Source organism: Cetorhinus maximus, chromosome 1 (genome assembly GCF_964194155.1).
Source record: "Cetorhinus maximus chromosome 1, sCetMax3.hap1.1, whole genome shotgun sequence".
In the NCBI taxonomy this organism is placed as follows: Eukaryota; Metazoa; Chordata; class Chondrichthyes; order Lamniformes; family Cetorhinidae; genus Cetorhinus; species Cetorhinus maximus.
This window is the reverse complement of record NC_135879.1, coordinates 140,376,714-140,394,071: the sequence shown is the minus strand read 5'-3', so window position 1 is coordinate 140,394,071 and position 17,358 is coordinate 140,376,714. Positions and strand designations below refer to the sequence as shown.

Here is a 17,358-nt window from a genome sequence, read left to right as displayed (position 1 = left end):
AAACTCAAAGCAGGTTACTGTTTTTTGTAAATGGCTTCCCATAAATATAGGAGTTTTCTGCCTCGAGTGTTCACTTAACATGGCATTCTTGAATGGTTCACCTGTGCAAAACCAGCCCAGTTTTTCTGTTATTTAATCATTCAAGGAATTTACATTATTGTAACATGATGGAAGATTTAACTAAGTACAATTGACAGCCTTTCCACGATTACAAGAATCAAACCAAAAATCAATTGATGTAAACAGGGAATGTTGAATATATCTATGAGGTTGCTGTATGTGGAGATGATCAGTGATTTCAAAAGGAAATTGGATGGGCACTTGGTGTAAACTTCCAGGGCTATGGGAATAGAGTAGGAGATTGGGACTGACTGGATTGCTCTGCAGAGCTGGCATGGACTTGATAGGCCGAATGTCCTCCTGCTGTGCTGCAGTGACCCTATGACTTGCTATGCCCTGCAGCATTATAATGGCACTTGCTCACTGCATGAGTCTAAATTGAATGCACCCTAGTATCACAGCAGTATCTGGCCTCCCACCTCCCCTCCCCTCTCACAGTTAAAGTAAATGCAAGACTCACTGCTGTAAACCATGGTAGCTGAGGTACCCATCACCTTGCAGAAGGCCGAGCATGCGGGCGCTTTGGAGCTGGGCATCTTGTCACTAGTTGTGCAAGGCTAACACTAACTACTGTTAATTTATACAAAGCTGGCTGCTTGCCTTTTTACCTACTCTTGTATTTTTTTCCCTCCTGCTAGAGAGATTATTTTATGAACCCCCTGGAAATCTATAGACCCATAGGGTATAGCAGATCCCAGATTGAGAAGCATTGCCCTAGCTTTTGTGTTCAGATCTTTGGAGTGGGACTTGAACCCATAAATTTCTGACTGCAGGCTATGTAATATTCATTGCTAAAAATCTTGTGGCCCTTTTCAGCAACATTTGATGTTCAGAAAGTGGAGAGCATGACTTCACATTTATACTTCTATATGGGAAGTAACTTAGTTTACTGAACCAATCTACCTACCAAGAATGCCTACCATATCTTTCATAGGAGTGTCTACTACATAGTCTTGATGAAGACAAAGTCTGATCTCCACAGTGTAATTGGTACTCCAGGCTCAGTGGGAGAAAAAATAACTGAGTATCATGAGGCACTGTGAGCCATCAACAGCAGTGGAATTCTGTTCCTTCATGATTATTAGCCTCCTGTCCAGAGTACCCCCTGTAATGACTACTGTCAAGCCAGGAGACCAACTCCAGTTCAATATGGAAAGGAGGGCATACTAAGAGCAGTATCAGGCATATCTTAGAATGAGGACCAACTGTAGAAAGGGTTTCCTGCAACCTAAACAGCCAAAGGAACAGACTATAAAGAGTGCAAAGTGATCCCAAAACCAGAAGATCGCATCAAAGCTTATAGTCCTTCCTCACCTAGTCAAGAATGATGCAGCCAACTAACATTAGGTGTTTTCACAAACATTTCAATCCTCAACCATGGAGTCCATAAAGTGAATGCTAGAACAGAAGTTGAAATGCTTACAACTTACCTGATTGGTGAAGGTGCTGATTCGATAATCCAGTTTTGTTCGCCCCATTAAGCCTATATTCAACACACCAGAGGCTTTCAGACTTGCCATTTCAACTGTACTGCCGAAGACCTCTGTATCAGAGTGCTATTTTCCTAGACAGCTGTTCCAGCACAATGATGGCATTGGTATGTGCCCATTCACATAGAAGATTGCCCGGGTATGCCCTAATAGAATAAATCTAACCCAGCCACTCATTAAAAAAACTGATGGAAGGAGTCATCAACTGCACCATTTGGCACCAAAAACCTGCTCACCAATGCGCCATTAAGGCTCTGCTAAAACAATTTGAGTCCAGACCTCATGACAGCCTTGATGTAGATATGAATAAAAATCAAGGCAGTATTCACCTGAATATGACATCATGGAACTGTGGAAAAACTGAGTTCGGTGGAGGCTGAAGGAAAAAATCTTCAGTAGTTGAGGACATACCTGAGGCAAAGAAAGATGGGTTATGGCTTGTCAGTGAACAATCCTCACACCACTAGAGCATCGCTATAGGACTTCTTCAGGGAAAAGTCCTTACCACAGCCAGCTTCAGCTGCTTCATTGATGACCTCTCTCCATTGTAAGGTCATGAGTAGGGCTGTTGACTGACAATTGCAACGTTCAGCTTCATTGAAAATTCCTCTAATAATGAAATGGCTCATACCAACCTACAGTGGGTCCTACATAACATCAGGTAGGTAACATTTATGCCATATCAGTACCAGCTAATTACCAATCTCCCCCCTATGTTCAACATCACCACCATTATCAAGGCCATCTGCCATGAGCATTATGGGGTTAGGGGAGGGTGTCACCATTAACTTGAATTTTAACTGGACCATCCATATTATCAACAACAACAGCATATTGCATTTATTTAGCACCTTTAACTTCATAAGACACATCCCAAGACACTTCACAAAATTATTGAACAAAATTTGGCATCAAGCTACATTAGGCGATTTTAGGACAGCTGGCCAAAAGCTTAGCCTGAAAGGTAGGATTTAAAGAACATTTTGAAGAAAGAAACAGCTGCAGAGGTTCGGGGGTCGGGGTGGGGGGAGGAATTCCTGTGCTTAGAGCTAAAGACATGGCTGTCAATGGAGGAATGATTAAGATCAGGGCTGTGCAAGAGACCACAATTGGAGGAACGCAGAGATTTTGGAAGGTTATCGGGCTGGAGGAGGAGAATATCAACACTAAATATAATGGCAGACTTGCAACTGGGTGCGCTGCAGTGAGTGGCTCACCACCTGACCCCTCAAAGCCCCTCTCTCATCTACGCTACAAGCTCAAGTCAAGAATGTGCTAGAATCATCACCACTTGCCCAAATGGATGCAACTGCAACAACACTGAATAATTGGGATCCAGGATGGAGCTATTGCCACTAGACTCTGTATCTAACCCCTTCACTACCATGACACTATGACTGCAATATGTATGATGTACAGGATGCAATACAGCAACTTACCAAGGTTATATCAACAGCTGCTCTCGGGGCCGTCACCACTGAGAAAGGCAAGAGCAGCAATGACTTGGAAACATCATCATTACCAAACCCCACATCCTGGTCCGGAAATTCATTCACTGTTCATTCATTGTTGCTAGGTCAATATTCTGGAAATCTCTTCCTTGCAGCATTGCAAGCACTTCAGTGTTTCAAAGAGAAAGTTTGCCACCACCTTGGGGCAACTAACTAGGCATGTTACCTCGGTATTTTCCACATTCTGAAAACAAATGCAAAAAGAAAAGTATTTGCAATGTTTGAAACCTTTATTTCACGGTAATTTTAAAAAATCCATACCTAAGCATAACCAAATATTTGCTTCAAAATCATGTTGAGTAGTTCAATAACACTAGTAACAAAAATAAAAAGACTCCTACGCCTATTGGTGCATTATGTGATCAACCTATGTATGTACAAATGAGCCCCTTTTCTCAAATAAAAACAAGAAGCGCTGGGAAATGAATCTCAGCAGGTCTGGCAGCATCTGTGGAGAGAGAACCAGTATTAACGTTTCGAGTCCAATATGATTCTCCTTCGGAATGGAATACACCTCATACTTGTATCAGCAGTCATAATTCAATTATTCTGTATTTATACTTCATATCATGGTTAACCCAGCAGGATGCACTCATTTTGAATGTTGGAACAACTCATGTTTTGTAATGGAGGTGAGCAAAAAGCAGTTCTATCCTACCCATCCATCATATGAATATACAATGACTATCTTGTTTATCAAAAACAGAAATTGAAACTACTGCAAAGTGATTCATGATTTATATATTGGAAAAAAAAAACATTTTTTGATTAATCCATGGCATGTGGGCATTGATGGCTAGGTGTTTGTGAGCTGCCTTCTCGAACCGCTGCATTCCATGTGGTGTAGGTGCACCCACAGTGCTGCTAGGGAGCGAGTTCCAGGATTTTGACTCAGTGACAGTGAAGTGTGGCTTGGATGGGAACTTCCAGGTGATGGTGTTCCCATGCATCTGCTGCTCTTGTCCTGAGAAGGTGATGGTGAGCTACCTTCCTGAACCGCTGCAGTTCCTGTGGTGTAGGTACATCCACAATGCTGTTAGGGAGTGAGTTCCAGGATTTTGACCCAGCGACAGTGAAGGAAAGACTGTATAGTTCCAAGTCAGTATGGTGTGTGAGGCTTGAACGGGAACTTGCAGGTGGTGGTGTTCCCTTGCATCTGCCGCCTTTGTCCTTCTAGATGGTAGCAGTTGTGGGTTTGGAAGGTGCTGTTGAAGGAGCTTTGGTGAGTTGCTGCAGTGCACCTTGTTGTTGGTACACACTGCTGTCACTGTGCATCAGTGGTGGAGGAGTGAATGTTTAAGGTGGTGGATGGGGTGCCAATCAAGCAGGCTGCTTTGTCCTTGATGGTGTTGAGCTTCTTGAGTGTTGTTGGAGTGCAATCATCCAGGCTAGTGGAGAGTGTTCCATCACATAAATGTGCACATATACACTTGTCACATTCTTAACTTACAATTCAATTGGCAATACAGTAGAGCATAACCCCTTTAAAAGTAAAGCCATCTTTTGACAAGAAATGTTAACAATGGGAACAATGTAATTTATTTTTATCTTGTTTCATCCATCTATACAGGGCTTTAGTGAGACCACACCTGGAGTATTGCATGCAATTTTGGTCTCCCTACCTAAGAAAGGAAATACTTACCATAGAGGGAGTGCAGCGAAGGTTCACTAGGCTGATACCGGGGACGGCAGGACTGTCGTAAGAGGAGAGATTGGTTCAACTGGGCCTGTGTTCACTAGAATTTAGAAGAATGAGAGAAGATCTGATTGAAATGTATAAAACCCTAACAGGGCTAGACAGACTGGATGCAGGGAGGATGTTTCCCCTGGTTGGGGAGTATAGAACTAGGGGCCACAGTCTCGGGATACATGGCAGGCCATTTAGGACTGAGATGAGGAAACATTTCCTCACTCAGAGAGTGGTCAACCTGTGGAATTCTCTACCACAGAAGGCTGTGGAGGCTGGGTCTCCATATATATTCAAGAAAGAAATTGATAACTTTTTGGATATTAGGGGCATCAAGGGGTATGGAAGGAAAGCGGGAATATGGCATTGAGATAGAGGATTGGCCATGATCATATTGAATGGCGGAGCAGCTTCGAAGGGCCGAATGACTGCCTCCTGATCCTAGTTTCTATGTTTGAACCCATCTTAGTATCCTCTATTTGGTTACTAACCACTTTTTTCTGGACACCTTTTGTGGTCAAGTTATATTGGTTGTTCAGTATTGTACTGACACTACTTGTGTGGTTGTGTGCATGGGAGTAACTAGTTAAACCATATGCACTGTGAAGAAATGATGGTGCTCCATGGGTGATTGCTGAAAAACACAAATGAAAAGCTCTTCTCTTTTCAATCAGCCGAACATTTTGTACAGTGGTATAGGAGGCTACGTTAAAGAAAAATCAGACTGCAAGGCAGTGCAAACCCACAATGCAGAGATTGATCCAAAGCTAGCATCATTATACTGTAAGTTAGGTCTTGCATGAAGAAAATTATGGCATGATATAGATTATAATACATTATAAACAATAACACAAACACCGCCACTCGATTGCTCTCTTTTCAGCAGTTGCACAAATACTGAGATGCTTGAAAAGACCAAAATGGATGTCGGCACCTTAAAAATGGCAGGATATGATTTACTGTGCCATTCCTGCTGATAGAGTGGCTGGTGCTATATTCCCAAGGATCCCGATAAGTCGGTTAGTAGGTCCCTTTAATATGCCAGTATGCTCCAATGATATAAAAATGGCCCTGATTGCCATTTTAAGACTCACTGGGCAGCACATGCATTTGCACACAGCTTCAGGTGGCAGTTTAGCCAAAGAGAAGTCCAGAGGGTGTGTTTTTATTTATTTCTGTAGAACTGCAGGGTCAGGAGAAGCAAGATTAGTTTCAACCAGTGCAGCACTGAGTTCTCCCCACAGCCACCTGGCCTCCACACCCATTTGTTTAAGCACAAGTTACATCCACAAATGGTTTGTTCAGTCAGTACACATATTTGGTGTTCACATTGAAGTAATTAATTTTTAAGAAGTCCACCAATTTTTATATGCATTTTATTAACTACTTAATAGCAAAATTTTATTTTTGAAATTTGGGTAAAAAATTAAATCAGATCAGTGTAACTTGTGATGGGTTGTTTTCAAAGAACTTTATTTTAAAAAAAAAGATATTCTTGAAGTGTTGGCTTTGCTGGGAAGACTGCCAATTATTAATTCCCCTTGAGAAAGCAACAGTGGACTTTCTTGAACCTTTAAATAGTGGTTTAATGCAACTGAGTAGCCTGATAGGCCACTTCAGAGGGCAGTTAAGGGTGAACCACATTGGTGTGAGGCTGAGGCCACATACAGGTCAGACCTGGTACAGACAATGGCTTTCCTTCCCAGAGCACAGTGAATCAGTTGAGGCTGGTAAAACATTCTTTCATGCTATACTTAAAATGTTAAATTAAACTCTGCTCAACCACTTTTAGCCAGAATGTCTTGCATTTTAGCCCCTGACATTTGAAAACCTAACCGAGACTAATTTTTCTGCAAGTAACGCTTTATTAGATGCTTTTAGGTTTCCCCTAATGTCTGTGAGCAGGTACTGGAATGGTGTTAATGTCATAGAAACCAGAGTATTCCAAATAAAATCACCAGGTTTCTTGCTCCTGATTGCTGTCCAGTGACTGCCACTGGACTGAGCACGTGAACCTTGAGTAGGGACTGCATTTGGCTTGGCCTCTTGTCTTTAGTGATAGATTAGTTTGCCAACACTTGCAGTTTAAGTTCACACAGAGAAAAGGACTATTTGAATAAGGTACTGTAAGATGCTTGGTGTCTGTGAAACTGTATTGCAGTAAGTCAACACTCAAGAGATGGAAAGGTCATGTAAATTGCCAATGGTTTCATTTCCTTGTCAATTTCTCCTCCTTACCCCCAAACAACCATACCCATTCTGTTCTGTACCTTTGAACCCATTGAACATTCGTTGGGTTACATGCTGATAGCCCTACAGTGCCTCCCCGAAGTGGCTTTTGCTTAAGAAAAGTTCTGAACTGTGTTTCAACAGGCTTTTAAACCCTGAGAGGAACTGCAGCTATTTAATTTCTCACCCAGCATTCACATAGTGCATTTCCAGCAAGGGGTAATAGGAGCAGGAACATTAGCTGACAGATATGTTGAGGTTAATCTTAACACCCCATAATACAGCCTGCTGAAATCTTCTAATTCAACACAGATTTAGGACCTTCCTGGTTGATATGGCTCAACTTCTCATTGGATGAATTCATTGAACTATTGGGAGAGCATAATTTGTATTTCAAAAGAAGTGTTAAAAGCATACCTGCACGTAGAAGAAGGAAGGCAAAATGGTAGCATCCATATGGCTAGCAAGGATGTTAAAAGTTATCTATTTCTTAAACAAGGCTGAACTCAACTGAGAACCAGACAAAAGCAAAAAACTGCGGATGCTGGAAATCCAAAACAAAAACAAAAATACCTGGGAAAACTCAGCAGGTCTGGCAGCATCTGCGGAGAGGAGCACAGTTAACGTTTCGAGTCCGAATGACCCTTCAACAGAACTAAGTAAAAATAGAAGAGAGGTGAAATATAAGCTGGTTTAAGGGGGTGGTGGGACAAGTAGAGCTGGATAGAGGGCCAGTGATAGATGGAGATAACCAAAAGATCACCTTCAACACCTCTTTATCCTTTTGTCTGTGACATCTTTTGTTTATCTCCACCTATCACTGGCCCTTTATCCAGCTCTACTTGTCCCACCCCCCTTAAACCAGCTTATATTTCACCTCTCTTCTATTTTTACTTAGTTCTGTTGAAGGGTCATTCGGACTTGAAACGTTAACTGTGCTCCTCTCCGCAGATGCTGCCAGACCTGCTGAGTTTTTCCAGGTATTTTTGTTTTTGTGTTGAGAACCAGACAAGTTATTTGCAGATTAACTTGTAACTGAACAATTTTAAGTGGAATTAAATTTCCTTTTAAAAGTTTTGGTTTTGTACAAAGTCTTTATTGAATTGAATCCAACATGTTTCTTTTCGTCTGCTTCATTTTAACCAGTTGTCATGTGGACATCGATGCAAAGCAACCTGCCACCCTGGTAACTGTTTACAAAGCTGCAGCCAGAAAGTGAAGATGAAGTGCCCCTGTAAGCGGATTAAAAAGGTATCTCTTAATTATACCACATTATGAAATTTTTATAACAATAGCATTTCTTTCTTGTGTACTTTGTTTAGACATAAGGATTTTAAGTTGCAGCCCAGCCATTTTCACTATTTCACAACATAATCTTGAAAATTTGATTTATTACCTGAATTAGTAAGATAGTGATATTCGGTTAGCAGTGTTTTATTTTAGAACCGTCAGTTATCTTTGTGGATAGAATCATGATTCATCTATATGGTTAAATGACAGTTCCAATAATACACTGATTAAAAAAAAAAATTACCTTAGTACGTCATTTTTAAAATTCACTTAAAGGACGTGGGCTTTTGCTGGCCAGGCCAGCATTTATTGCCCTCCCTTAATTGTTCTTGAGAAGATGTCTGTGAGCCAATTTTTTTTTTTGCACCTCTGCAGCCCATGCAGTGAAGGTAATACCATTGTGCTGTAAGTTAGGAATCACAGAATCTCACAGTGCAGAAGAGGCCCTTCGGCCCATCGAGTCTGCGCCGACACATGAGAAACACCTGACCTACCTACCTAATCCCATTTACCAGCACTTGGCCCATAGCCTTGAATGTTATGACGTGCCAAGTACTCATCCAGGTACTTTTTAAAGGATGTGAGGCAACCCGCCTCCACCACCCTCCCAGGCAGTGCATTCCAGACCGTCACCACCCTCTGGGTAAAAAAGCTTTTCCTCACATCCCCCCTAAACCTCCTGCCCCTTACCTTGAACTTGTATCCCCTCGTGACTGACCCTTCAACTAAGGAGAACAGCTGCTCCCTATCCACCCTGTCCATGCCCCTCATAATCTTGTACACCTCGACCAGGTCGCCCCTCAGTCTTCTCTGCTCCAACGAAAACAACCCAAGTCTATCCAACCTCTCTTCATAACTTAAATGTTTCATCCCAGGCAACATCCTGGTGAATCTCTTCTGCACCCCCTCCAGTGCAATCACATCCTCCCTATAATGTGGCGACCAGAACTGCACACAGTACTCCAGCTGTGGCCTCACCAAGGTTCTATACAACTCCAACGTGACCTCCCTACTTTTGTAATCTATGCCTCGATTGATAGAGGCAAGTGTCCCAAATGCCTTTTTCACCACCCCACTAACATGCCCCTCCGCCTTCAGAGATCTATGGACACGCACGCCAAGGCCCCTTTGTTCCTCAGAACTTCCTAGTGTCATGCCGTTCATTGTCAAATTACTCCTTCCAAAGCGTATCACCTCACACTTTTCAGGGTTAAATTCCATCTTCCACTTATCTGCCCATTTGACCATCCCGTCTATATCTTCCTGTAGTCCAAGACACTGAACCTCACTGTTAACCATCCGGTCAATTCGGGGTTTTGACCCGATGATGATGAGAGAAAGGTGATATATTTCCAAGTCGGGATGATGTGTGACTTAGAGGGGAACTTACAGGTGGTGGCGTCCCCAAGTGCCTGCTGCTTTGTACTTCTAGGTGGTAGAGTTCGCAAATTTGGTAGTTGAGTTGCAATTGAAGAAACCTTGGGGAATTGCTGCAGTGCATCTTATAGATACCGTAGGTCACAGTGTGTAAGGCAACCCCATTTTCCAGTGCCAAAACACATGTTTAGACCTATACCCTGTGAATAAGTTGATCTCTGTCCCACTCCCCCCTCTTTCTGCTAATAGATTTCCTCAGTCCACCTGGATTACACCAGTTTCAACAGCATTTTTAAAAATGTTGAAATGCAGCATGCCTGTGAGTTCAATCATACTATAAGAAAGTATCACTGAACTTCCTGTACTGAACACAGTACAGGAGAAAAGATGATTTTCAACTTTAAAATAGATTATTTATTGAAACCATGTCAAGAATTTATAATAAATGGATATTAATTTTTTTCTTACCGTTTAATGTGAGCTAACACTACCCAATGGACAAAGCCCTGTAGGTGGCATGTGCATATGGCTATCAAGGGGATTGCCGTAACCTGCAGTAGATTTGCGGGAATCTTGTTATTTATTGAAACTCTGTTTCAGGTGGGATGCTGATGGACAGTAAAAGCATGGTAAAGGTGACTGGAGTTGGGTCTACATCTAAATAGTCTTTGAGTCATATTAATAAATGAATAGTTTTTATGTTAACTGAATGTGCACAATTTCAATTGATTTGAAAGCAGGACCATGTGTTTTAAGGAGTTACATGAGTATCAATTAGTCAAATACAGATTGATAGTCCCATATGTTGTTTTTCTGTTGGTAATTTATAGAGAGGAAGGAAAAAGCTTGAATTTTTGCAGCAGAATTTAATATATGTTTGGTCCATCTCGTGTTTCCATTGTTGGGTGCAGTTAGACAATTGGAAAGTGATTTATTTTCTTTTGGCACAAATGTCTAGCAAGGCACCAGAACAAATGGGATTTATCAAATAAAATATTGAAAATATTCCTTCTCCCCAAATAGAGTACAGTTCGGCTTTGCCATCTTCTCGCATAAGCGGTGTACAGTTTTTCAGTGCTTCCCAATGGGGATAGGTCCAAGTATTTACATTCCTTGTTGATGCTTGGCTTGACGTTTTTATATTCGGTGTTTAAGTCGACCCTTGTTTTTTGAAGAATCCTTCCAAGATTGACTGATACACCTTGATCTGCAGTAGTAAACACTGCAGTCATGAGAACATAAGAAATAGGAGGAGAACGCTACTTGGCCTCTCGAGCCTGCTCTGCCACTTAACAAGATCATGGCTGATCATTCACCTCAACTACACCTTCCCGCACTATTCCCATGCACCTTGATTCTCTCAAAAATCTAATGATCTCTGACTTGGAATATACTCAATATTTGAGCATCACAGCTCACTGCAGCAGAGAATTCCAAAGGCTCGCAACCCTTTGGGTGAAGAAACATGTCCCAACTCTAAATGACTGACCTCATATTTTGAGGCTGTGACCCTTCGTTCTAGTGTCTACATCAAGGGGAAACACCCTCCCAGTATCTAGCTTGTCAAGCCCCTCAGGAATTTTATATGTTTCAAAGAGATCATCTTTTATTTTTCTAAACAGCAGGGAATGTAGATTTGGGGGGAATCATTCCAGATTTGCACAAAGTCCAGTAACAGGCAGGATAAAAGTAATTTTACCCATCAGCTGCAATGGCGGGTTTTCGGGCAGTATTGTCCCATTCCCGGCGTGTTCCGCCTCATTAATAATGCATCTCCAGGAAACACTCTGGATCACTGGCAGATGGGCTCCCCCATCACTGTTGACCTCCCCCCAGGCATCACTTCTCCAATGTCACCTACTAATCAGAACCCTTTTCTTACCAGGATGTCCAAGTGAATGTGCACATCCCCTACCTTCCTGAGAATCCCACCCACATCTGCAATCTCCTCCCCGACCTCCTCCTACCCAACCCCAGACTCAGTGTCTGCCCCTGAGTCCCCACCAACCACCCTTGCTGTCCCTTCTACCATTACCAAAGCTCCCTAACCCTCCTACCACCCTGCCTCGTTTCGTACTCCCCATTCCCTCCTACCACACCTAATCTCAGTTCACTCTCCAGGAGCCAGTCATTGACTCCACGGACCCCTCCCTTGTACATTCACCTGGACATCTCCCTCCCTTTACTGCCTCCTCCACTTTCCTCTTCCCTCTGGACTCTCTCACTCCACCTCTCCTTTCCCCCTGCCGGGCTCCCTCCCCCCCCGACCCCAGAACTCCCTTCACCCCAACCCCCCACGCCAGAACTCCCTGCTGCACAACAGACTTGAGAGAGAAGTTATAGCTCATGGAATAAAAGTGCCAGTAGCAATGTGGATACAAAATTGGCTGAGAAATAGGAAACAGGGTAGTAATGGTTCATGGATGTTTTTCGGGCTGGAGGAAAGTTTGTGATGGAGTTCCCCAGGGGTCGGTATTGGGACCCTTGCTTTTCCTGATATACATTAATGGTCTAGATCTTAGTGTGCAGGGACAATTTCAAAGTTTGCGGATGATACAAAACTCGGAAGCATTGTAAACCATGAGGAGGATAGTGTAGAATTTCAAAAGAACATGGGCAAGTTGGTGGAGTGGGCAGACAGGTGGTAGATGAAGTTTAATGCAGAGAAGTGTGAGGTGATTCATTTTTGTAGGAAGAATATGGAAAGACAATATAAAAGAAGGGGTACAATTCTAAAGGGTGCCCCAGAGAGAGGGGCCTGGGTGTACATGTGCATAAGTCATTAAAGGTGGCAGGTCAGATGGAGAGAGCAATTAATAAAGCATACTGTATCCTAGGCTTTATTAATAGGAGCATGGAGCACAAGAGCAAGAAGGTTATGCTTGAACTTGTACAGGACGCAAGTTAGACCTCAGCTGGAGTATTGTGTACAGTTCTTTAGGAAAGCTTTGGAGAGAGTGCAGAAGAAATTTACAAAAATGGTTCCAGGGATGAGAAACTTCAGTTATGAAGATTGATTGGAGAAGTTGGGACTGTTCTACTTGGAGAGCAGAAGGCTAAGAGGAGATTTGATAGAGGTGTTCAAAATCATGAGGGAGCTGGACAAAGTAGATAGGGAGAAACTGTTCCCGCTCATAAAAGAATCGAGAATGAGAGTGCACAGATTTAAAGTGATTTGCAAAAGAAGCAAATGAGAAGAAACTTTCGCACAGCGAGTGGTTCGGGCCTGGAATGCACTGACTGGAGGTGTGGTGGAGCCAGGTTCAATCAAGGCATTCAAGAGGGCACTGGATGATTATTTAAATAAAAACAATGTACAGAGTTGTGGGGAAAAGGCAACAGAATGGCACTGAGCTCATCTGGAGAGCCAGTGCAGACATGATGGGCTGAAAGGCCTCCTTTTGCACCGTAACAATTCTGTGATTCAGTTGCTTATCCAATTCCCTTTTGGAAACCATAATTAAAACTGCCTCCACCAGTCTCAGGCAATGCATTCCAGAACGTAAGCGTTTGCTGATTAAAACATTTTTTCCTCATGTCAATCATCTGTTTTGCCAATCACCTTAAATCCTTATGCTCTGATTCTTGACCCTTCTGCCAGTGGGAACAGTTTCTCTCTACCTACTCTGTCTAAACCCCTCATAATTTTGAACACTTTTATTAAACTTTTATTGGCCTTCCTTTCTCTAAGGAGAACAGCCCCAACTCCTTCATTCTATCCATATAAGTGAAGTCGCTTATCCTTGGAATGATTCTCTGCATTAAATTTCATTTGTCATGTGTTCACCCATTCCATCAGCTTATCTATGTCCTTTTGAAATATCACTGTCCTCACAATTCACAATATTGCAAATTTTGTGTCATCTGAAAATTTGAAATTGTGTTCTATATATAAAGTCTAGGTCATTAATATAAATCAAGAAAAACAGTGGTTCTAACACTGACCCTTGGAGATCCCCACTATATACCTTCCTCCAGTCCGAAAAATAACCAGTTGTCACCACTCTCTCTTTTCTGTCACTCAGCCAACTTCATATCCATGGTGCCACTGTCCTTTTTATTCCACGGGCTTCAACTTTGCTGCTAAGTATTTCGTGGGACTTTCTTTATCAAACACCTTTTGCTAGTCCATAATCAGCATATCAGCCACATTGCCCTCATCAATCATCTTTGTTGCTTTAACAAAAACTCAAGTTGGTTAAACATAATTTTAACAAATCCATGCTGACTTTCCTCAATTAATCCAGAGTTATCAAATAACTGCTGATTTTGTACCGGATTAAAAGCTTTCTGACTACTCAGATCAAATTGACTGGCCTGCAGTTGTTAGCTTTACCCTTACAACCTTTTTGAACAAGGGCAACAGTTGCCATTGTCCCTTCCTCTGGCACCACCTTTATGTGAGGAGGGTTGGAAGATTCTGGCCAGTACCTTAGCAATTCCCACTTTTAACTTCCCTCTGCATTCACTTGTGCATTCCATCAGGATTTGGTAACTTATCAATTTTAAGAACAGCCAACCTTTCAAATACCTCCTCTTTATCAATTTTTAGTGCATCCAGTATTTTAGTTAACACCTCTTTCACTGTGACTTAGGAACTTAGGAAATAGGAGCAGGAGTAGGCCATTTCGCCCCTCAAGCCTACTCCACCATTCAACTAGATCATGACTGATGTTCTACCTCAACACTCATTTCCCAGAGTATCCTCTTATCCATTGGTATCATTAATAATTAGAAATCTATCCACCTGTGTCTTGAACATGCTCAATGACACCATCATACCTTTTCATGTAGCTTCCCAATCAACAGCCAACTTGCCCCTCATACCTTCGTAGTTTCCTTTCTATGGATTAAAGACCCTAGTTTCGGATTGAACTACATAATTTTCAAACTTAATGTAAAATTCTATCATATTATGGTCACTGTTTCCTAAAGGCTCTTTGCACAATACTAGATCTAAAATAGCCTGTTCTATAGTTGGTTCCTCAACTGTTCTAGAAAACCATCTCATTTACATTCCAGGAATTCATCCTCTACATCATTACTGCTAATTAGGTTTACCCAGTCTATATGCAGATTGAAGTCCTCCATGATTACTGTATTACCCTCGTTATATGTACCTCTAATTTCCTGGTTTATACCATGCCCTACATTACCACTACTGTTTGGTGGCCAAAAACAACAACTTCCAGTGTTTGCTGCCCTTTTGTGTTTCTTCCAATCAAAGATATCTCTAACATACCGATCTCATCCTTTATTAACAGCACTATCCCACTTCCTTTTCCGTTTTGCCTATCCTTCCTAAATGTCAAATATCCTTAAATATTTAGTTCTCAACCTTGGTCACCCTGCAGTCATGTCTCCACCTGTCCTACATTTGGGGCAGGAAATACCCAGAAATGGTGATGGAGAAATCTGGGAAGTTGGATGAATTCTGTGACTATGACTGTATTAGGCTGTTGTTTGAATAGTTGATATAATAGCTCTCCCAATTTTGGCACAAGTTCCCAGTGTTCGCGGTGTTTGCGTAATTGGAGACTAGTTACTTTCATTTTGGGATTATTTCTATCAGTAATTTGGAGCAAAGAAATATTGTAAAATCATGCAGTTCTAAAGACACCCATCTGTCAAATGTAGAGAAAAAACTTGGACAAGAGAGGTCAGAAAGACTCCAGTATCTATTTAGAGAGCGATGCACAATGCTAAAGGTCAGAATTAATTCAGCCGTAGTGGTTTGGTTCCTGAAACATCTTAATCAGACTTGTACTCAATATAAAGAAACATGGGCTCCCAAATTAACTCAAAATCCCTTACAGCAAAATACAGGTTTAATTTTAGAAATCTAAAGTACATAATATAATATAATTGAGGATATTCCAAAATTATTAATTTCAAGCATATCTTCTAAGCCATGAAATCCAGTGAACTGATGCACTTTAAAGTTAATCCTTTTAAAATACAATTTAAAGCAAACATGATTATATTCAGCCTTCCCTTGACAAAGGAATAGTAAAACTAAGCATGGGCCAAGATTTTACATTCGGTGGGTGGGGGTGGGCCCGACACACCGGAGCATAAAGTGATGCGCGATGACGTTGGGCTTGCGTCCCAACATCATTGTGCTGTTCGCAATATTTCATTCAGCGGGCACGCGCCGGAGTCAGCTGCATGCCCGCTGATAATTGAAAGGCCTATTAAGGCCATTAACTAGGTAATTAATTTCAAGTTTACGCTGCCCGTCCAACCTCACAGTTGGTGGGCAGGCTAAAAGGCCAAGCTGCCTTTATGTTTTTTAGGAAATCTCATCCACGAGTGGGATGAGGTTTCCTAAAGCTTTTACGAATTAAATAAAAAGTTTTTCTGAAAAATAAAAACATGTCCCATCACATGTGACACAGTCACATGAGGTGACATGTTTCATTAAATTTTTATTACACTTATTTATTTTTTTCAAAAGCACTTCAGTCTCCCTGAGGCAGCTCTGTGCCTCAGGGAGATTGAAGCGCTCTTTTGTGCACATGCGCGAAAAAGCACTGGACCCAACTCTCCTTCCACCTTCCGCCCGCACAGGTAGAGCTCAGCGCTACCACTCACGTATTACGCTGGGCGGGCCTTAATTGGCCCACCCGCATAAAATGAGGGTGCAGAGCCGATCACGGACGGCGGTTGACTCTGTGATAGCCCGCCCGACAATGGAAAAATTCAGGCCATGTTGTTTTATCTTCAGCTGATTGCCTATGTGTATGCCAAATACACAGAGAACTATTTCAAGTTCAATTAAACATGTCTGCATACAGCAGTTTGTGTGTGTACATTTCAAAAATCATCTTGCACTCTAGAGAACTAGATTTCTATTTTCTTGTTTTGTTGATTTTAGTAGGGTGATATAGGCAGGTAGTTTAGGGAAATGTTGGTGGATAAAGCAACAGATGGAACATTAACTAATTCTTCTGTCAAGGCGAGGGATTACAGTCTGTTACACAAGCCAGCAGTCATTGAATGGATGCAGAGGAAAATACACTACTTTGGGTTCATCGAGGATCAGCGGTATTCTATTTATTTGAAACTCGATGATGAGCACACATTTCTGTGTGTAATTTCCAGTGGAACCCCAATGGGGTATGGAAAGTGTCTTTATTGAATTGAAACACTAGAACTGGTGCGAGCAATGTTATTAAGTGTGTCCATTAAATGGGTGTTATTTTGAACAAATGTTTATCTAACCTTAAAATATCAACTATATCCTTCCTGCATGTATAGAATTTGTGGTTTCAAATTAACACAACATTCTTTGAAGAATTGATACCAAAGACATTTATGTGTTTAATAAAGGAAATACTGTGTTCAGTGGTGACTGAGGAGCAAGCCCTGGTGGAATGTGATGAAGTCTGTCAGGAAATGAAGCAAAAAGCATCTGAGGTAACGTCTCTTGCCTTGTTACATTATACTCTCTCGACTTTGCTTAAGAGTGGATGCAAAGAACGTGTTCCAAAATAGACTCTACATACAAATGAAATCTCACGTATAATTGTTGCAGTGAGTACATTGCATTCTATATGTTAAACTTCTATTGTTTTTGTGTATTCATACATAAGTTCTATTAGATTGCTTGCAATTTGTTCACCCAGGGTTGTTTGCTGTACCAGAAATGATA

At 41.7% G+C, this 17,358-nt stretch overlaps 1 protein-coding gene across 1 annotated transcript in view; it reads left to right on the top strand.

Annotated features, from left to right (window-relative positions):
- The window catches only part of nfxl1 (nuclear transcription factor, X-box binding-like 1), a 221,529-nt gene that overhangs the window by 191,998 nt on the left and 12,173 nt on the right, over positions 1-17,358 (top strand). The window contains exons 19-20 of the mRNA XM_078547444.1: positions 8,184-8,288; positions 17,037-17,123. Coding sequence (XP_078403570.1) covers positions 8,184-8,288; positions 17,037-17,123 — 192 coding nt within the window. The remainder of the gene's footprint in view (positions 1-8,183; positions 8,289-17,036; positions 17,124-17,358) is intronic.